Raw genomic sequence first — 22,323 nt, forward strand, 5'->3', positions numbered from 1 at the left:
ACCCAAGACTTTCTCAGGGCAAAGAAATTAGATATTTTTAAATGTTTTTGAAAATGTGGGACTGTGCAATATTTCTGTTAAACCCTTTGAATTAAAGATGAATGTTTGCACTTCAAAACTCACTGTGATGCGTTTGATGACCATTTAAATTCCATTGTGGTGGTGTACAGAGGCGAAATGAGTCATGTCCAAAACCCTATGTAGCTATATACATACGTATATAAATATTTTTTTAAACTGTACGTATAACTTAACTCAGTATAAACGTCTTGCATTATTAAATAGTGTTAATCAGAATGGAAATATTTTTTAAAAATAAATTGATATCTGGTCGTTCATACTCTTGTTTGCTGTTAGTATGTTGCAGTACCGCTGTTGACCGCTAGGTGAAACAAAACTGTCATCATTGCTCTTTTGGGCTTCAGCTGTGTCGATAAAATCGGGGCATTGAGCCATGATAGGAAACTATGTGAACTATTCTAACACTCATATTTACCCAGCCGGGGTCTTTGACCGGCTCACTATCTTCCCTTCCCCCGAAAGTCACGCCTCCAGTCCTCCAGTTCTGTGCTCCGCCTTTCTCCCTAGAAAACGTCCTCCTCCTCCAGCCATAGAGGAAACTTCCGAACGGACTTCGTAGCTTCCAACTGCGGGATTTGTACGTTAAAAGCCGCTGATGCTGTGAGGCAGAGCACCATGCGGACCTCCAGAAGTTAGCGGGGAGATGAGCGCAATTTCATTGACAGCGGTAAGAAAGTGATCCCCCATTTTTGTCCTCCTCCTCCTCCTCTTCTTTTACCCGACATGGACATGGAAAGAATCACGGCCCGAGCCGCGGCGAAGTGGGCTAGCTTCGTGTAGGCAGACATTAGCATTTTTCCTTATCGCTAAAGTATAAAGTTGGTGAATTTAAAAATAACACCGGTACAGTTACGCTTACCCCCCCCCCCCCCCCTTCCCTTTTTTTTAAAGCGCAAACTGTTGACCGCAAACTGAAGTTTGGGTGATGACGTCACCACGGGACGAGGATCCCACTATATGTCTAAAAAAAACAAAAACAAAATGGCTTTTCTCAGTCAAAACACGTCGAGGCAGAGATTTATTGCACGCACTAGTTTTTAAATTTGGAAGCTGCTGTATCGTTGGGCGATGTTTTGGGATAGTTTGTGATGGTATGAGCCAGAGGACATGAAAAAATACGGGCTTACGGTTAAAATGTCTGGGAGAAACTACAGGGCTAAAATTCTGATTTAATATAAATGTGAAGCTTAAAATGTATTTAATTACGTACTTTTGTAGTGCCCACGTCTGAAAGCCCCATTCAAAATGTGATTGTGTGGACTGTATATAAAAGATGGAAGATGTCATTATTTTCAAAGGCCAGAAGGGGGCGACTTCTCTGGCTGCAAAAAGACTTCCAGTTGTATGATGGGTTATGGGAAAGTGAGCCTTGTCTCCCCTGATGGAGTGTATGCAAATACTTTTTTAATGAAATTAATTAAAAATGTCATCAAATAATTATTAATTAATGGCATTTGTTAAGCTAAGCAAAGTTAAAAATGTGCTCATGCTACCTTTAGTGAGGTCACAGTACAAGAGGTGAGTGTTTGACACCAATACTGATGATAAAGAGACCTATCCAGATCTGGATCAACTCCAAAAGTTAATCACTTGTAAGCTGATTCCAATCTTACCTGTGTTCAAAAATAAATAAATAAAAAAGAACTTTTTGATTTAATCATGCTAACAAACAGAAAACTGTGTTACAGCGTTAACCACTGCTGAATGAATTTGAACTGTGTGAAACAGTACCATTAGTTTGTTGCAGGCTCACTATAGTGAACATATTATTTATCTGAGAGTATGACTCTCAGCATAGATGTAGTTATCCTGTTACAAAGTAATAATAATAATAATGTAAGAAATATTAAGGAATTGCTCAGAGTAAATGTTTTTTAAATGTTATATTTTAATAATGGCATTCAGCCACATCGTAATATCTTGTTAACATAATTAGGAAAAAATAATGGGTCCTGGCGTTCTACTTTCCATGTTCAGCAAGTCACTGATATTGTGTCTTTGTTCTTCTACCATCTTTCCTTTTTATCTTAAAAGTCTCTAAATTTCTGTGGATATTAAAACACAATGCAGAAAAATCGTTGAAATGATTAACATCTAAATGCTGAATGTTGTTTGAAATATTTAATTGTTGTGTCTTATTTTGTATTGTAAATCACTTTGTGATATTTGTTCTTGAAAAGAAAAGAACATACCTGGGACTCTCCACCACTTGGTCTTAGAACTTCTCGGATGAGAAGTGAAACATCTTCAGGAAACTTAAAGTCCTGTTGCTTTCTTTCCACGCTCCTTAGACTACCATGACTGCTTACTTTACTTACTTATTAGTCATTTTAAAATAACAGAAAGTTATTGTCTCTGGTTGATAGGTTTTTGTTATTGTGTTGCTACTGTGTTACTACAGTGTGTATGACGTTAAATGTTGTAGTAGAGAAACTCACACGCACAAAAGTGATTAATTAAATTTAAAATTGTACTACTATTTCAGTTTGTTTAGATTCTTTGTCATATTTTATTCCCATAATTGTCACATGCTTTGACCACATTTTGAAAAACAACTGTTAAAAAAAATCAAATTTTTGTCAAAAATGTTTATATATAAACATAAAATAATAATAATAATAATAATAATAATAATAAATACTTGACAGAAAATCTGAGTTTGTGTTGTTGTTCAGTAGGGCTGCCATGATTAGTTGACTAGTCACGATTACGTCGACTATCAAAATCGTCGACAATTAATTTAATAGTCGACGAGTCGTTTGAAGCGTTGTAAGATCCCAAAAGACGCAGGAATAAGTAGTAGGATTTAAGAGTGTAATAATGGACTGAAACAGAAGATGGCAGCACTGCATGTACAAGGATGCCAGCTGCTGTTAAACCCCGAAGAAAAAGAAGCAGCGTCCGGTATCGTAGCTGTGTCCAAATTCAGGAACCGCATCCTCCTGCACGCATTGTAGGCCGATTACGTTACAGCAACACGACGAAGACGGTCCAAATTTGAAGACTCCGACAAATGCGCCCTTCATTTCCCCAGATTTGAAGGATGGGTCGGGTGTATACTTCGTCGCCCAGCCTATCCCAGAATTCGTAGCGCGGCCCTGCTCAGTTTCCAACAATGGCGGCAGCTAGTTAGTTTTAATATTACTCTTATTATTCTTTCTGGGTCACAAAATAAACGTTTAACATATTTTCAGGCGCGAATGTAGCTGTGTAAACCTCAAATATCTGCTCAGTTTATCAAGACACCACATACTTTCAAAAGCGCTCCGACGTTTTCTGAGACGTCTGTTACCCACCAGCTCGATAGCTAGCCGGGGTTTAAGGCTCACTAGAGCCCGTGAGAACACCGGACTCCTGGCAAATTGTTTTCAAACCCACCACCGTCTCTCGCTGCTCAGGTTAAACATATATAAGTCACTTAGCACATACCTTAAACACTTAAAGCTGTAAGCTAATGATAGTTATATAAGAGCAGATGCTGCTGGTGCAAAAAGATGTATGTTTTACGTTCAATGGATGCATGATCTGATTAGTCGACTAATCGCAAAAATAATCGGTGACTAGTCGACTATCAAAATAATCGTTTGTGGCAGCCCTAATGTTCAGACGAAATACACATTTTTAAAGGTTTACCTGGATATTGGGATATTTGTAAAGTTAACATGTTTATAAATGAATTAATAAAATAATCAGTGTAGTTTGTTATTAATTCAAAATTCAGTTTAGGCTTTTAACAATTCTATATATATTTAAAAGTATATTCAAGGTAAAATTATTATTTTGCTGTAATGATTTTTTTTTAAAAAATGTGGCTATTTTGTTCTGTGCTGTAAATACAAATACAAAAACAACCCATCTCTTTTCTCTTTTCCTCACATTTGGCTCAGTTAACCTTTTTAAAAACGCACAATTTTAACAAATTACATTTACAATTGAAGGAGATGCATTGTTAAAAAGACAAGTTTGTCTTCATAAAAGGTTCAATAAATGTAAAATGCTTTCAAAAAACTAGGGTCTGTACTTGGAGGCTAAATTCTGTGTTTACCAACATTACTGATGATATCAATACGGCTAAAATTAGAGTGTGCAGTCTGTGTCTGCTGGTCCTTAAATGAATTCATTTCCTGTGAGTAATGTCTTTCCAGTTTTCTATTTTTAACTTTTGGTGGTGGGGAGACCGAGAAAGACACCACCTAAAACATAATGTGGAAAGTACTTGGACTTGGAGTAGTTGTATTATTAGTCAGTTATCTGTTAACCACACTTATGACTTATTGAACTTTTTACAGTTTACAGGGTAAATGCACGTGTAAGTAAGAGTAAGTAAGAGTAAAATCTATTACACTTTTTATGAATGGACCTCATGAAAATTTCCATTAAATTTAAATTTACACTGCCTCTAAATTTAATACGGATCATTAATTTTTAATTGCTCAGTTTGTCCTGTATAGTTTGACTAAAACAGTTTCAGGCTGTTTTGAATATTTCTAAAATGGTAAGAACAGGAATATAAGCTTATGTATAGATAAAGTTTTAGAAGCGAGGCATAGTTGGGATTTGAGTGTTCAGTCATTTTTGTTATTTATGTGACCTTCTTGTCTTGAAGTTTTTATTTAAATAACAAAAGCAGAGGACAAATTCACCACTGCCACGCTTTGGTCAGGTGAAGGATGTGTGGAGCTGTCAGGTTAGATGCTACCAAACAAAACACATTTAAAAATGTTCCTAAACTCAACCACATACTTGTTTGTTATTTGTTTTTGTTTTTTTGTTTTTTTACCATACCCTTCATTTTAAAGTGACAACAGTTTGTTTGTGTGGTAAGTTCAGTATCAGTTAAAGTGGTATTAAAAACTTGTTTACACCTGTAGGCGCCGTGTTAATGCTCGTGTACGTTTCTGTGTCACAGGTAAACCACTAGAGCTTCTGCGTTCTCCTGCTTGTTCAAGTGGTGAGTTCATCTCCTCTTTGCTGTGTTGTGGTTGTACTTTGAGTCCCTGCAGAGGAAACTGTTTACAGTCAGTGTTGCATAATGTGCATCAAAGCAGATTGTGACTTGTGACTTGTGGATTTTCTGTGCAAACAAGCAACGCACAACAAGTGTTTTGTTCCCTTAAAAATTCAAACCATTGCCACTTACAATGATGTAGGTGCAGCTCTACGTAATAAAAGTTCATTTTAGAGCTAAATTAAGTAAATACTGGTGGTTGTATCTTTGCACAGACCAAAATAATTTAAGAAACTTTATCAGCGCACAGTGGGAACAGTGGTGCCCTAAAGGGGAATTTGGGTAGTATTCTTGAGATCAGTTTATTTCAAAGTTTTAGTAACTTTTTTTAGACTGTTATTATAAATCTGCCATTAAAAAAATCTTTATTTATTTATTTATTCAGTGCCTGTTCGTTCAGTCATGGCTCGCGGCTGCATCTGCTGTGTGAAGTACATGCTCTTCCTCTTTAACCTGCTCTTCTGGGTAATTTTTCCACACACACCGACTCGGCAGTAAGAGATTAAAGCAATTTATCGTCACCGAATCAGCAGGAAGTGTCTGAGTTTCCTGTGTGTTTCAGCTGGGAGGCTGTGGATTGCTGGGTGTCGGCGTATGGCTCTCGGTTTCTCAGGGCAGCTTTGCCACTCTCTCTCCCTCCTTCCCCTCGCTCTCCGCTGCCAACCTCATCATCACCCTCGGCACCGTAGTCATGGTGACGGGTTTCCTGGGCTGCCTGGGTGCCATCAAGGAGAACAAGTGTCTCCTGCTGAGTGTGAGTGTATTACCGTATTTGGTATAAATGAACTTTTGTTCATCTTATGTTGACACTTTTCTTCTTTTATTCAGTTCTTCATCGTTCTCCTGATCATCCTATTGGCTGAACTTATCCTCCTCATCCTGTTCTTCGTCTACACCGACAAGGTAAGACTGCAAAACGCTAGCACCATCATGCTCATTCCCAGGCTGCAGATGAGTGACCTCTCTGGTTCTGTGTGAACAGGTGAGTGAAAATGCCCGTCAGGACCTGAAAGAAGGCCTGGTGCTGTACAACACGGACAACAACGCCGGCCTGAGGGATGCTTGGAACACGATACAGGGAGAGGTGAGCAGATGCATTAAAGACAACTCTTTAATCCAGCTGCTTATTGAGTGAATGATGCACTGTCATTTTTTCCCCTCCTGCTTGTCTACTAGTGGAAGTGCTGTGGCGTGACGAACCACCGTGACTGGCACTCGGCGTTCCATGATGACGTGGTTCCTGACCGCTGCTGCCAGCAGGTTTACCCGGACTGTGGACGCAACGCCTCCAATGTGTTCTGGACACGGGTCAGTGAAGTTATCAATCTGCTGATTGTTTTATTCCTTCTGTTGTCAACAAGGCCCAATAAATTTAACCATTTTAGCCCCACGCCCCCGGTACCGGGGGCAAAAAGGAGGAGATCACGTTTAATCGGTTATAACACGGGGTCAGAAATATAAGTCCCGACGTGTGTGGTACCTCTAAATCTCAGTTAAAATCTCATATAAACCATTTCTACAAGCCATGATTAAACAAGCAGTTACGTAAATGCACACAAGTCCGCTAAACAAACAAAACCGCACCAGAAATTCTTTCGACTCCATGTAACCGGCTAAAGAAAGGCTGGAGCTATCACCAATGCCAAACATCAAGTTTCACCACACTCTGACCAAAATGCACTGAATGAGCCACAAAAGAAGACCACAAAACACATAGCAGCGCAAATGCACTAAGACAGAAATTGAATTACCGTCCCGATTTTTGCCAGTAGCCGGTAGCCACATGATTATCAGCAGTTACCACGCCTAACTAGCCACATCAGAGCCGTCAACAACTTCCATTTTAGACCCACCTACAGACACGTGACTGGACAGAAGCCACATGCAGTAAATTTGGGCCCACGTGGGTTTTGGCATTGCAACTTGATTGGTTGAAGTGACGTGAACGTGGCACAGTTACTGTGATCCTATTTGCTCAAACGATTAAAAAGAGGTGTCTGGTTTAAAATGAGCTGCACAACCACGACTCATATAGTTAATGAGTTGGTGTTACAGTTCTTTTCCTGTTTTCTGGTTTTCCTGTTATTTCTTTACCTCGAACTGTTTTTGTTTTATTTGAATTTAAAGAAGCATTAGGTTGTGTTTGAATGTGTCAGAAACAACAACAGATGTTAGTAACCAGGAACAAAAGGAGAAAAGTGTTCAGAGTGAACTCAGTGTAAAGCGTTTTTGTGACCAGATGTCTCCTGATGATCTGGTTTCCTTCGTCTTTCCAGGGCTGTTATGAGAAGGTTGAGGAGTGGCTGGACGACAACAAGCACCTTCTGGGGACTATTGCGATGTGTGTGTTGGTCATACAGGTGAGCAGCACTTTATCCGGTGGTCACATCCAGACTTTAAATACTCACAGGGTCTGTGCTGTGAAGCAAGTTCAACATATCCAGGATGTAATTTGCTTAACTTTCTCAGGGTTACAGAATCACAAAAAACTAAATAAAAATTCATTTAAGACATTTTACTACCAATTAAGGCCATGTGCCTTTAAAGACTTTGTTAGGGACCCTTTTCCTAACAGCTGTGAGATACCACCCCAGGCTACCTGGAGGTTCTGTCTAAGGCTACTGGGGTTGGCATGTTGCTGCTGAGTGTTAATATGGCACATTACAGCAAGTCTTCATTGGCTTCCAACATGACTGTATTGACAAGAGTAAAACTTGGCAAAAGTTTAGGGCGGTTTCAGTATATTAACGCTCAAAGAACAACAGTAAATAAACTTCCCCTGGGGATCTATTTTCTTACTCATGAAAGAAAAAACAAAAACTTCAGATTGTCCCATAACCCTAGAGACCATCTTATTATCTTCCAGGAATTGTGATACAATTTTCCAGGGAACTGATTGGCCAATAAGCCTTGATTTGATCATGTTGATCTCTTATCAGGCTCCAGAAACGGTTTAGGGCTGGTTATGCTGGTTAAGAAGGGAATCACCTTCTAAAGTTAACTTGCTAAGCACTAAATCCTGCCTCATAACACAGCTCTTTATTAACTGGAGTGTTTTTCTGTTTCCAGCTGCTCGGCATGGCTTTCTCCATGACACTTTACCAGCAGATCCACCGGGCAGGGAAGAAGTACGAAGCCTGAGGGGATTAATGGAGGTGTTTCACACAGCTGAGCTATATCATTGTTATAGTTTTTAAAAAGCCAGTTCTTATGTGTACCACTACAACCTTATATCTTTTTTCCATCTTTGCACCCAGTTATTGTTGTGAATAGCATTTAATTTAGTTTTTTTTTTTGTTGTTGTTTTTTTATAGTTAGCTTTTATAAAAATCACAATATATTGTTTTTTTAATGTAAAGTGATAACACGAGAAAAATCAGAACAGAAAGAAAGACTTGGAATGATTTATCAAGTCATTGAAAGCCACGCGTGTGAGAAAAATGCTTAGATAAGGCGAGCGTTGTGTACTAACATGTTCAATAAAGATAAAGAGCACTCTACAGAAATGCGGTTTGAAGAGATTTTTTTGTTCCAGGTGATGATTACTGAGATTTGCTTTTGTTGCTGCAATCCTCTGATAAAAGCAGAGAGAGTTTCAGGCCTCTGCAGGCTTCACAGAGGTCAGATCAGGTAATTCAGTGAACTGATTGATCACCTGAGGGAAAGCTCTCTCTCCTGACTCAGCTTTTCTAACAGCAGTGATCTGATCTAGGTCATGAACCTTTGCCCACTTTCAGTGGCTAAATCAAGATTAAACAATGGTTATCAACATGATAATTCTGATTGTTTGAGGCCTCTGTTAACAGACCCAGACTGGTGGCACTGTTGGTCTGAAGGGCGAAAATACCACTGCTGCCTGATGACCAAGGAAGAGGAGAGGGGGATGGCATATTAGGAGGCAGTGAGAGAAGGAGAGGTAGGAGTGGAAGGATTTTAAATGTAGGGACTATGACTGATAAAAGGAGAGAGCTGTTTGATATGATACGGCTTCATGCTTGGACAGAGCACAACATGAACATAGATAAACATCTGGACCGAAGCCTCCCAGTGCTTATTGGGCTGACAGGTGTGACCACACTGAGATAAGGGACTAAAACTTTATTTTAGTTAGCTCCTTAAGCACACATTTACATTTTTATATAGTTTTATTTCACTCTGTTAGCCTAGTTCCACAGTTACAAGTCCAGGATTTTGTTGTTATCGTAGACGACGTCCCCTTTGATGATGACATACCGGATGAGCTCTTGATGTTCTCCCAGCTGGTAAATCAGGTGCTCCCACCTGCAGAACGACACAGAGGACAGGCTCTGTTATTTTTATTTCTTATTTCTAATGTAAAGCTGACACAATATTAGATTTTCAATGTAGGAAGAAGTCAGAAGTATCAGAAAAACACCAAATCTAAACATCTGCACACCAATGTTTCTGCCTCTGATTAGGAATCACTAAAACTGCTAAAAATTAATAAAGCTACCTGGTAAAATAATGGTTCAAATTATGAAACCATGCATTAATATAACATTACAGTTAAAGGCAGCACTAAACTGCAAGCAGTGAGTGACTGAGTGCAACACACAGAGTAAATAATTGCACTATTTCCACAATAGAAACACAGCTGTTTCTTTAAATTTTACCTTAACTTTTTTAAGCTCCATAAAAACATGAAATTGGTCTTTGAAGTGTTCTCTGCTGTGGGTGGGCTTACCGTGTGGCGTTGAGGAGCAACAGGTCTCCGTGCTTGTTGACCTCCAGCGATCCATGTGTGTGGGAGCGCCCGAGGGCGTAGGCCGCGTTGATGGTGGCGGCGGCCAAAGCCTCTGGCATGGACATCCTCATGTTAACGCAGGCCAGATGCATCACTATCGGCTGAGGGAGAGAAAAAGAAGAACAAGGGGGATGTAGCCTGCAGTTCCCCTATTGGCCACTTGAGGCAGACTCTTGAAGTGAATCAACCCCTCCAGACTTCCATGTTAAAATGTCCAACTTTACATGCTTACAGCAGCAGTTTGCACCTCAGTGGAAGCTAATAACTTATCATTCTTGCTTAAGGAAAAACGGAAACGTAATGTTTAGGCTTCATGGGTAATGTCACAGTACTTACATCCATCTTTTATATACAGAGTGTGGCTGTGACAGACAAAGGAGGAGTCAGACATCCTGCACTCACCATAGAGCAGCAGTAGGCGTTGGGGTTGAAGTCGCTGCCGAGGGCCACGATCACTCCGGCGTCCAGCATGTCTCTGGCCCGAGGCTGGGGCAACCTAAACATCAATAAATGTATTACTCGAAAAACTCTCGGTTAAAGGGTGTGTGTGTGTGTGTGTGTGTGTGTGTGTGTGTGTGTTACAGTACCGCAGAATGTAAGCTGTAGTCGGCAGTAGGACCGCGGCAGTTTTTGCTTTGGCCATGGCAGCAATTCCTGCATCCGTCACCTCCTCCAGGTGACTGATGGCTAAGGCTCCAAGCTCCGCCCCCATCTGAAATAAATGCACACTCTGTTTAACAAGACAGGGCCTCAGATGATTATTAATAAACAATTAAACAGTTAGGTTTCAGATAAATATCCAAAAAGTCTCCGTGCAGTTCATCTGCATTTGGCCCCGGATCATCAATTATATTTTATGCGCCTTTAGTGTCTTTTTTTTTTTTTTGTCGATAGTGACATTTCCCTCGCCTTCCTTCATGTTTTTGGATGTGTTAGACTGTATTACTCTGAAAGTCAAAGATTATCAGCAGCTGAAATAACATATATTCTGTACACCCATATGTTCTTAGAAAACGAACATATGGGTGTATGGAAACTGTTTAATAAGGCCACAAAAATGAACTGTAGCTCCCAATCATACTTACTATTTTTACTTCACATGACTCTGCGAACATTTGTTTTTTCAATCCATCTGTACGGGGATCTGGAGACTATCCAGATGCAGAAGAGCGTAGGTTTGGTAGTAAAGATGGTAATGAGCTTTCATCACAAAGGTGGAAACTAGCTGATATTTTTCTTTGGAGTTGGTGTAAACTAAAATAATATGACTACTGTTGATCCGGTGAGCAGAAACTGAAGGTTATGATGTGGTTCAGAGGTGAATATTCATCTTTAGGCTGTAGCTTACAGTGTATACATAAGCTTCGGCAGATACCTGAGCAGAGTTCATGGGATGAAGCTCATCTCCATGGAAATTGATGTTGAGGCCCATTTGTTTGCCTGCCTGCAGGATGGAGCGGCTCGAGCTGAGGTCAAACACTCCCTGCTCACAAAACACGTCGATGTTGTCGACTCTGAGAGTCCCAGCAGACATCCTTTCCTTCAGCCGAGGCAGCTGAACTCTCAGAATGTCCTCTGTAGCTTCTGCCACTGTTTTCCCTCTGAAGGAGGAGGAAGACGTGGAGGAGGAGGAGATATGGAATATAAGGCAAAAATAGTTAAACTTACTTGGGCGCTGCGTGAGCTCCGCAGTAGGTGGCAGAGATGTTTATAGGTAGGGAGCGCCGGGCCTCCTCGATCACTTCCAGCATTTTCAGCTCGGTCTGCAGCTCCAGGCCGTAACCGCTCTTACACTCCACCAGGGTGGTGCCCGCTCGCTGCATCCGCACCAACCTGCTGCGGAGGGTCGCCAGGAGGTCCGAGGCGGGGGCGGCTCGAGTGTGCTCCACCGTGAAGTGGATGCCTCCACCTGCTCGGTGCACGTCCATATAGGTGGCACCTGCCAGCTGCAGATGGAGCGCCGAGCATGTCATCAACAGTTCAGAAGTAAGTGAAGCGAAGTGAAGTTAAGCAGAATAATTTACCTTCATTGCAAATTCATGCACCCGGTCCCCAGCCCAGACAGGATGAGTGTGAGCATCAACCAAGCCTGAAACAAGAAGTTTGCAGCAGTTAATCACTGCGAGAAGAGGCAGAAATAAAAGGTCAAACATTAAAAGTACGAGTAAGACAAGCTTGATATCAAACAAATCATTTACATTTAGCATCTTTAGTTTGTAAATTTGATGATGATAATGGGAGAAAATAGAAAAAAAAAACAAATTCTGGGAGATTTTTTTTTGAACATCAAGTATTTTTTACATTATACTAAGGCAAGAAATTCTCAACAATTCACACGTCTGACTGCTTATATTTAAGCCAACAGAACTGATACAGAGCTGATGCTCACCTGGCAGGACGCACATTCCTGCAGCATCGATCACTTTGTCAAACAAAGCTTCTGCATACTGAGCTCTGATGGTTTCTGCAGGCCCTACAGCTTTAATCAGCCCGTCACTGTGAGGGAAAAGCACATTGATCCACAGTGACTTTGTTCTCTGACATGTCATGAGTCTGTAGAGCCTGTAGGGGGCGCTACAGTGTGTATCATTGGTCGTCAGGTTAAGAAATCACTTTTCAAATAACCTGAAACTGGTGCTCAAAAGCACAGCACAGCTCCTAACAAGCTCTGCTCACTTCTGTAGCTACATGAGATATTTTCCATCTTTCTGATGAAATCTGAGAGACTCTAATAAAGCTTCTTAACCTTCAACAGAGGTTATTCATGACTCCTGTCATATTTATTCATGTGCCCTGTGTTATTTTTAAGCATTTTCTAATGTATTTGTCAACCTCCAAAACAGATGTTTTTTTAAACATTAGAACCATTAATTCTATTGTAATTTTCCACATTTTTTTGCTATTTTTTTTATGTTTGGCATTGTAATATAGCTAACAGACCTACAGTGGTGTTTTGGATGAACTCTTTTGCATTAAAATGACTGAAAGTAATAAGTTGCATTAGAACATTTCAGAGCATCTGTGATAGACAGTAGAGATATGATAAATACAAACAGAACCATTTTTTTAAAGCCTTTAACATTACACGGGAATGCTCATCATTTTAATCACTAAAGCAGCTTGGTCTGTGAATTAGAGATATATTAGAAAATATCAACAATAAGAAGTAGTGTATAAATAAAATACCAAACCTGTCTAATTGTAGAGCAACATGGTAGAAGAGGCTCTGAATCAAACGTTTAAGAGACTTTAAAATTTTGCATTTGTGCAGCTACATGTGCAATAAAAACCTATCACCAGTTTAGTCATCTTTAAAATCTACTCTTTATTTTACTTAACAGGACAGTAAACATTTGACAGTCAAAACCTAATCTTTTACTCAATAATCCCTGTACTGTCTTCTTTCGCCATCACATGGCGTAAAGCAAAAGGTGTCAAAGGGAAAAGGAAGTGCAGCTTCAACAGCAGGTCCTAATTTTCCTCATTTATTCAGTTTCCTGTCAGTTTATGTGCTTTTGTGGAGCACAAAGCATGCACATGTATAGATTTTGGGACCCAAACAATCCCACTTTCTTTATAATTCAAAAATCTTGAGATTTTAACAAGCTTCTAACCTTGCATAGATTTCTTCTACTGTGTTTAAATCCTCACACCAGAAGCAGTAGTCATTTTTGCAAAATGTTCACTTTGTGCCCACCTCGACCCCCAACCCAGATGTTTGACATCTCCTTTATAAAGCTTAGAGATCTGAAAATGTGCCTATAAAATACATAATTTGTGACAAACTTACCTTCCTATTACAACGCTCCCATTTTCAATCACGCACAGACTTTGCATCCCATCTTTGGTCAGGTACTTCTCAGAGTTTTTGCAGATCAAAACTAGCTGTTTGGCATTTTTAACCAGCAGTCTGTAAGGTCTGGACATTTTGACTCATTTGAAGTCAAACCTTAGGAGAGAGGGTGTTGAAGCCAACTCAGGAAACAGGCAAATATTTGCCCAGGAGAGAAACAGCAGTTTAAAGTGCACAGAGGGGGGTGGGGCTTACTGCACCCCCCCAAAAAAAAAAAAAATCAGACGACACACAAACACACATATTTTTTAAGAAAGGGTACAATAATCACTTTATTGTGTCTGTATCACAACATAAAACTGGTCTCACATACAGTAGAAAGAAAAAAAAAAAGATTCAAAGCTGCTTGAAAAATAAACCCAAACGTTCATTTGTTTCACACGGTGAAAACACAAACACACATCAGCCCGGCATCACTCTCGCATCTCGCCGTCCTCTTCCTCCTCTTCTACACCTCTGATGTACAAAACATTATTGCACCTGTGGAGGTCGAGCACAGTATGAGAAAGCGTTTCCTTTCACCAGTCACTTAATTATTAACACAAGTTAGTCAAGTCTGACGACTTCAAACTGTTCAGACTCCCACTGATTTCTCTCTGTGGCGTTACAAAGTGTCATTCACATACCTGATGAGAACCTCACCGAGATGTCCGGCCAACGCTCCATCCACATACTCTTCTGTGTTTGCCAGCTGTAAAAATAAATAAATAAATAAAACAAAGTTCAAAGGTCGGGTAAGATCATTGGTGGGGCAGAGAAGCCAAGACCTCCCTCATCCCAGCCACCTCCTCCAGCTCATCCAAGGAAACACTGAGGTGTTCCCAGGCCAGCTGACAGATAAAATCTCTCTGGTGCTTCCTGGGTGTCCACCCAGAACACCTCACACAGGAGGTGACCTCCTCAACTGTCTCCTTTCAGTGTGGAGGTGTAGCGGCTCTACTGTAAGCCTCTAATGGCCATCCTTCGGAGAAAGCTCATTTCTACTGCTTGTATATCAAAATAACTAAAAAGAGCCTTAACAATGGCATTTTTCTACAAAAATCTTGTTGCTGCAGCTCCATCTGGTGGCAGATAGTTGAATAAATATTTAGGACACCAAATCACCAGCATTGGACTTTAAATAAAATTTAATTAGATTTAATGACTTGTACATTCAGCACCGACTAGTGACAATGGCAATGATCAGTCGCCACAGTTGCACAAATTCATACTTAGAACATGCGCTACATAAAAGAATAAAAAAAAGAATCTGTTTTTACCCGATTTCACCAGGTAAAAACAGAGCCACTTTGGTGATACAGAAAACTCTGACTTTAAGTTTAGCATAGCCTAGCATGCCATTCTGTGGTGTAATTCTATACATGTGAAGTTTTTAATGGGTAGAAACTGTTCATACTTCACAAAATATCAAGTATCAGGATGTTTTCCCTGAGCTGGTTTATTGATGTTGTCTTAAGTATATTAATATGTGTGTATTTTCATCAGGGTGTATGTTTAGGACTACAAGTGAGGACAGTGTTGAGTTAACACAGGTCCCTTCTTCTGTGACTGTCTGGTCACTGGTGTACCACCCAACACTGGAATGATGCTTCCTTGCAATGATGTCATTTTATCCTTCAACAGGAAAATACTACAGGTTCTTGTGTGACCCCATGAACACATTGCTCGAGTTTTAATAATAATAATAATAATGTATACTTGATCCCCACGGGGAAATTACTTTCTCTGCATTTAACCCATTCACTCAGTGAAGCAGTGGGCAGCCACTATTCAGGCGCCTGGGGACCAGTGTGTAGGGAAGGTACTTTGCTCAGGGTACCTCAGGGTAGCCGTTCAGTGGATTCAAATCCCCGACCTTCCGATCATGGGGCGACCATGCTATCTATTGAGCTATCCCTGCCCACAAAAGAATTTTCTGTTGCTGGGTAATGCAGGGGAACTGTGTACTGACAGCTTGGAGGAGTTCTGTGTTGCATTAAGCAACAGTAAAAACAACCTTTCTAAGAGAAGAGCTTTGTTTGCTGCTTCAAACACAGCGACAAAGAAGCAGAGGAGGCAAAGGTAACACATTACTCTGGGCTAACAGTTGTTTTTACTTGGATACAGAATAACACCAAGTTTAGAAAAATAAATCCAAGTCACCTTTCATGCTACAGCAGTTGCATTAATGCCAAACTGAATGCGCTTGTCAATGTTAAAAATCACATTAGCTGAAAACTGCTTTTATTTTGAAATCGAGTCTCAGTTTCTCTTACCATAATACCTAGTCTATAAACAGTGCAAAATTTGACCGTAAAACAAATTTTAGGTAATTGAACAAGGCAAATGATCCACACCTGCATATTCATGTACCCGTCCACAGACACGAGGTAGCCCTTATATTCCATGCCCCACTTCAGCTTCACCATCACTGGTTTTCCTGTCAGGCCGTTCAGGAAGGGCTTCGGGTTCAGAGGTAAACTCTGGAGAAGCAGACCAATCAGAGATAAATACACACACATCAAATTCAGACACCAATGAAACAAACAGCTACAGTTTAGCATCGTAATACCCGTACATGTTAAATCCAAACCATATGCACTGACTTATTCTGATCTGTGATCTTATAATAGGTATCAGGTCTCTAAAAAGAGATCTTGCACGTTTCCTTTCAGTTTGCACAGTTTTCCAAAGACAAAGACGATTAAAAAAATAAACCGTGAATTTTATGATTATCAAGTTATTATAAGTATTAAGCTTCAAAATATTTGTGTGCCAGTTAAATTAGACGTTTTCTGAATGAAGTTTGGTGCGACACTCTCCACAGATTCAAGCAGGAAGAAAATCGCCAATAAACAAACAGCCAATAAACAGGAAGCATTGAAACCAGCCTAATTATGTTTCCGTAGATAAACAGAAAAAGTGAGGCTGCTTTCCGTGTGAGGATTCATTCATTATCTCTACAATTATGAATGAGACGCTAGCCTCGCCTATGCTAACCAGCTAACAGGCTAGTCGCTATTCCCGCGCCCTTCTGAGTAAAAAATCCCCCAAAACATCCGGTGAAGCTAAAGGTAATGTTTTCCGAGCTTTACTCACCATTTTAGCTCAAATTAAATAAGCCCTGTGCGTTTTAAGGTATACGTTTGGTATCCTTTCGTCACAATAACGTTGCACTTAACAGCAGCACACGCTTTGCCGCCGACCGGAAGTCCTGCACTTTACTTCCTGAGGAGTCTGCGTGTTTTTCCACACCGCGACCTAGCGGTCAGAGGTTCTCACCACACCCAAACCGTATTGTTCATTTTATTTGTTTATTTATTTATTTATTTTATTGGTTATCATGAGCAGAACAGAAACATTTAAGACCATGAGAAACATGAGAAAAACAAACTGGGGGTCAACCATCAAAGCAAGGGACAGCGCACAAGAAAGGAGAAAAAGAGGGATGGAGCGGGTGGAGACGAGTGTCTGGAGTGTTTTGTGACAGGATAGCAACCATTTATAATCTTCAATACAATCAGCTGCAGGCAGGTGGCGCAAAGAACATGCTAAATAAGAAATACGTACAGGTGTGGTCAGACCCCCAATAATTTGGGGGTTTTAATTATTTCTTTAAACTTTAGTTTTTCTAGAGTGGAACGATTGTACAGTATACATCTTTAATGACTTTAAAAAATAATTGGGTGCGCAAGTTTGAATTTATTTAGGATTTTCAAAAGTATACATACTGTCTCAAATATATAAATTAACTTAAATCTTTTAATAAGTGTTTCTGATTCAGAATAATAGGAAAGTCCAAGGAACCCAGTAAAGATCCAAGAAAGATGATTGAAGATTTACCCAATTTACAAAGGTTTTTCGGAGCCATTTGTAAACAGCTGCACATTCAAAGATCATCAGTTTGCATGCGTCATTTGGATGTGTCAACACTTTGAGGTCTTGAAGAAGACCCCAACTGTCATTCTCAGATGAGAGAAAATTGGTCGGGACATTCAGGAACAACCCAGGAACCACTAAGGCTCAAGCCTGCCATGAACTAGAAACTTCGACACCTGCGTCTCTGTCCACAGTGAAGCCATTTTTTTGTTTTTGTTTTTGTTTGTTTTTTTGTGCCTGTCCCGTTTGGATCTTTAGCCATCAGGATTGTTGTCTGAAGGCCAAGAAAGATGCCAAGCGGATTTACTTTACCAATGGGATTATCAGGAGATGTAACCCTTCTCTCTGGGGTGGAGGAAAGCAGGCCGCCTCCTTATCTGCAGTAGCAGGGAGGCCCTGCATCCCAGACCCCAATCCGACGGCCAGCACCTCCTCCCAGCCCCCCAGCCCCGACGGTTAACAGAACGGGGGTGAGTGAAGACCTCAAACCTCCCTCCACCTGCTCATATGTAGTGTTGTTGCGTGCTGTTCTAAAGTGCATTTAAAACACAGGAGGGCATGGTGCTTCCTGCCAGAGAACAGCACGGTTCCTCCCGAAAGCCAGTGAAGCTAGTTTTACATAGCTATCGACCAAGAAAGAAGTCCCCCCCCCCCTCCAAAACTGACACCTTCAAGCTTGAATGAAATTTGCAGCTTTCGACACAGACATGACAAATGCCTTCTGAAGCAGGTTTTATGGTCACATGAGACAGAGATCAAGCTAAATGGCCACAATGACAAGAGGAATGTTTGGAGGAGTGAAGGTCAGGCTATCAAACCTAAGAACCCTGTACCAGCTGTCAGGCATGGCAGTGGTAGCATCATGCTCTGGGGCTGTTTTGCTGCCAGTGTTCTGGTACATTGTAATTTAGCATGAATACCTCAATAAACTTCAACTCAGCTCAAATTAACAACTAAATGATTGAAAATTAAACATAACTCAGTGTTCCAACATGACAATGATCCCAAACACATAAAAATGACAACTAAAGTTATTTTGCCTCGTGATAATATACTTAAAAGTTAAATTGTGATCTGATTACTGTTCAAAGCAAATAAAAGCATCACTGTCGGTGCCTCCACCTGCCCTCAGCTGAACTGAAGGCAGATGGATAATGACATATCCTGTAGGTGCAACACCTGCTCTACTTATGTCACTTTGACATGCCCCTCACTCACAAACTGCTCACTAGTTGAACCCTGTGGCCTCTTTGGGGGCAAAAAGTTAAATAACTGTAATAACCGAGTCGGCCGGCTGTAAGTCTGAGCAGCAATTTCACTCCAGGCACAAACAGTCTGACGCGCTCACATTTTTTCTGCGCTGGAGCGTTGAACAGTTTCTGAAGTATCTGACAAGTTCAAACCTGATGCGATGAATGAAACTAACACCTGACTTCCTGCTGTTAGAGGCTGTGATTGTCCAGAAATTCCTCTGAAATTGCAGCAGAGCTTTATTTGCATATTTGAAATGCTCGTGTCCTTACATCATTTTAGCCTATTAGCCGCCCTCTGTGTAATTAACCGACCCGTCAGTCAGTTTCTGTGTGTTTTATAGCATGAAGGAAATATGTGGCAGAGAGAGAATAAAAATGGCTAGAAATCCAAAAATTACTAGCAAAATATGTTAAAATAGGAAAGCTTGTCCATCCTGGTCACTCCCATAGCAAACCGTAACATTTTCAGCTTGGCCACCATTTCCAAACTGTACATTGTAGCATCTGTACTATCTTGTAAACCTTCCCTTTCACACTTGTTGCAATCCTTCTATCACAAATCACCCCTGACACCCGTCTCCACCCACTCCACCCTGCCTGGACTCTCTTCTTTACCTTATTTGTGCACTTGTCTGTTGATTTCACTGGTTTAACCCAGGTATTTAGACTCATCTGCCTTCATTACCTCTGCTTTTTGCATCCTTACTGCAGAGAGATTTAAAATAATGACTTCAAAGCAGCAAAAGAGGTTCAAAACTGCCACAAAACATGAAAAATTAGTAAAAAAAAAAAGGGATGTGTTAACACTGCGTCAGGCTGGTGACCTGTCCAGGGTGTACCCTAACTCTTGCCCTATGGTTGCTGTGATAGGCTCCAGCCCCCTGTGATCATCATAAGGCTAAATGGAAGAGCATGGATGGATGGATGGATAAAGGCATTCAAACTAGACTATAAAAGTTTTTGAAGTGCCACAGAGATGGAAAAGTAGTATAAGACTACAAACTATCAAAAAATGATAAGTAAAAGATGACAAATGTGAACACTGAGTGGGGGCTCAGTAAAGGGCTCACAGATGGAGGCGAGGGAGGAGGCAACACTAAAACATTTTGGCTTGTGTCTGAATACCTGCAGACACTAATGACACTCCTATAAGCTCCTCAGCAATTTAAACATTTATCAAAACTTCAGTTTCTTACAAATTTAGCTTTATTTAAATAAAATTGTCAAACCCTTAAATAATTTAAGTTATGATCTTCCTCCAGTGTAACCAACACATCCATTGGTCACTGGTGGCGCTGGTGGTGGAAAACATACTAGAAAGACACACAACATGACTAGATTAAAAAATAACCTGAAAGACACCCAGAAATACAACAAAAAGAGTGAAAGATGAGCACAAACTAAGAAAAACCAACACAAAGAGCTCCAAAACTGACCCAAAAACAACAATGGAGATGATAAAATGACTTTAAACAGAAACTGCCCTAAATAGATGTAAAGTGACCACAAAGAGCTTTAAGAAGACCACAGAGCATTATTGGAGACTTGTTCATTGACTTTTCTGCCAAAAAGCTGAGAAGATGAAAACACCTCTCTTGTCTTTATGGAGCTAAATCCTGGAAACTGTTTAAAACCGTGAGAAAAGAACAAAGTTTTCTCCTCCACAAAGAGCCAGGCGGGCGGTGACTGAACCAGGACAGGCAGAACAAAGTGAACAGGTGAGATAGTTTAACTTGGCTCACTGCTTATTGGACAAGGGTCAGGTGCTTAGAAAGCAGGTCACGGTCCGATTACACCGCAGACAGAGAAGCCAGAGCCGTGCTGGGTTCAGTCGAGCTTAAGCCAAATGGGCCTGAGAGGAAATCGGCATTCTACCTCTGCTGAACACAGGGAGGCGCCCTGCAGCCTGCACTCTGTTGAAGCCACTCCTTCTGGCTGGAAGCTGGGGGCTTTCCCCTCTTCTTTTTATGGACAGCAATGATGTGGAAAGCAGGATGAGTATTTAACTGGATCTTTCACTGGTTTTCTATGGACACTGGCGATGTCGTCTACAAAGGCTCGTGGTCGGCAGAGCAACCAGAGGGTGTAATTTGAAGTGCCTCAGCAGCTCACGCAGCTTCTGCATCCAAAGCCAATTAGTCAGAAATGTGGATACGAGCACTCATGTGGTCCGTTCATCATCAGGGTCTATGTGGTCCCCTCAGGGGGTCCAAACCCTGTCAGGACCAGTGGTTGGCAATCATCAAACTCACTTCAAAGTGTCACAGCGTCAAACCAAAATCAGATCATGTCTTACATCCCTGCAGTCTGAAGCCAGTGATGCACAGCAACACCCCACTTTCATCTGATTTCTGATGATTCACTATAGAGAACTTTGCATTGTGGGTAAAATTTCAAGTTTCTTAACTCTGTTTCAGAATGGTGCCTGTTCAAAGCAAATTACAGCATATGAAAGCTTTTCTTTTTTGTGCCTACAATTTGATCCTGGACTGATCTTCTAGTTGTGATTCCCTCTGTGCCCAAATAGTTTCCCACTGTCATTTTGTAAGTCTTGCCAAATGTAAAACTATTTGTTTTCCTTTTAGCTCTCTTGAACATATAATCCTTTTTTACTGGCAGTTGTTGCCCCATCACAGTCCTGTGAGAAAATAAGTACATTCCATGATTCAGCAGCTTGTGGAACCACCTTTAGCAGCAATAACTTGAAATAATTGTTTTGTCTTCCATTGTTACGAAGGACTTTTCAGATTTGTTGACAATTGGTTAATCAAGTGCATTTGATCAGCACTTGGGTGCTACATACCCTCTCAACACCACCACCAACGGAAGCAGTGAGGTAGGTCTTCATAAAGAGATGTGAACACTGAAAACACAGTTTCAGAGGTTAAAACTGTAAAATATACATTGTTGGGTAGTTGACCTGAAACAATGAACTAAATAAAACACAAAAGAAGCCACATATTTTAGTTTACTGCAGTTTTCAGCTTCCAGTCATCTATTGGGGCATCCTGGACCCTCTGCTAGGTTGGGTTTGGCCCAGATATTTGAACCCCTGGTTTAGCTCTGGTGGCTCACAAGGATTTCTTTTACATACTGTAATGCACAGTTGTTACGAAAGGTTATTAACACCCCCGATGAAAAACGACGCAGGTAATGCGTGTTTTGTCATCACATGACTCGTGTTATACTGTACATGTTTGCTATTAGCCGTTTACAGTTAGCTTGAAACTCCCACAGCGTCAGTCACGGTTTTTTTTGTTGTTGTTGTTTTGTTGTTGTTTTTTGTCTCTCCACAATCACTAAATCACTTCAGTTTTCTTTCATCTTAGCCTTGGTGACTTTTTTCTTTTTCCGTTGTGTTTTATTTTTCGACTTGCTGGTGTTTTCTTAGGTTGGAGTGCATTTGAGATGCTAGTCATTAATTGAAAGTCATATATTTAATATGAGCATCCAAATTTGCATGACAAGAGGTGAGGAAATGCGCCTTTAAAGGAAGTTTGGACTC

General features: G+C 40.7%; 3 protein-coding genes across 3 annotated transcripts; 1 reads left to right on the forward strand and 2 right to left on the reverse strand.

Moving 5' to 3' along the window:
- The first annotated feature begins 462 nt into the window (after window positions 1-462).
- On the forward strand, window positions 463-8,595 carry LOC102782866 (tetraspanin-9). Its single transcript, XM_006780892.3, has 9 exons — window positions 463-748; window positions 4,991-5,032; window positions 5,475-5,554; window positions 5,652-5,843; window positions 5,918-5,992; window positions 6,072-6,173; window positions 6,266-6,397; window positions 7,366-7,449; window positions 8,159-8,595. Exons 3-9 carry the CDS (start codon window positions 5,492-5,494, stop codon window positions 8,228-8,230), a joined length of 720 nt encoding a protein of 239 aa, XP_006780955.1. The 5' UTR covers window positions 463-748; window positions 4,991-5,032; window positions 5,475-5,491; the 3' UTR covers window positions 8,231-8,595.
- Window positions 8,596-9,172: 577 nt separating this feature from the next.
- On the reverse strand, window positions 9,173-13,840 carry amdhd1 (amidohydrolase domain containing 1). The gene is made up of 9 exons (XM_006780893.3): window positions 13,645-13,840; window positions 12,244-12,350; window positions 11,879-11,943; window positions 11,523-11,800; window positions 11,230-11,455; window positions 10,442-10,566; window positions 10,257-10,350; window positions 9,795-9,955; window positions 9,173-9,370 (listed from the first exon to the last, which is right to left on the reverse strand). Exons 1-9 carry the CDS (start codon window positions 13,779-13,781, stop codon window positions 9,265-9,267), a joined length of 1,299 nt encoding a protein of 432 aa, XP_006780956.2. The 5' UTR covers window positions 13,782-13,840; the 3' UTR covers window positions 9,173-9,264.
- Window positions 13,841-13,966: 126 nt separating this feature from the next.
- snrpf (small nuclear ribonucleoprotein polypeptide F) lies at window positions 13,967-16,918 on the reverse strand. Its single transcript, XM_006780894.3, has 4 exons — window positions 16,786-16,918; window positions 16,044-16,169; window positions 14,334-14,398; window positions 13,967-14,187 (listed from the first exon to the last, which is right to left on the reverse strand). Exons 1-4 carry the CDS (start codon window positions 16,786-16,788, stop codon window positions 14,121-14,123), a joined length of 261 nt encoding a protein of 86 aa, XP_006780957.1. The 5' UTR covers window positions 16,789-16,918; the 3' UTR covers window positions 13,967-14,120.
- Window positions 16,919-22,323: the final 5,405 nt, after the last annotated feature.

This window comes from Neolamprologus brichardi, chromosome 17 (genome assembly GCF_056152115.1).
Source record: "Neolamprologus brichardi isolate AB-2024 chromosome 17, ASM5615211v1, whole genome shotgun sequence".
Lineage (NCBI taxonomy): Eukaryota > Metazoa > Chordata > Actinopteri > Cichliformes > Cichlidae > Neolamprologus > Neolamprologus brichardi.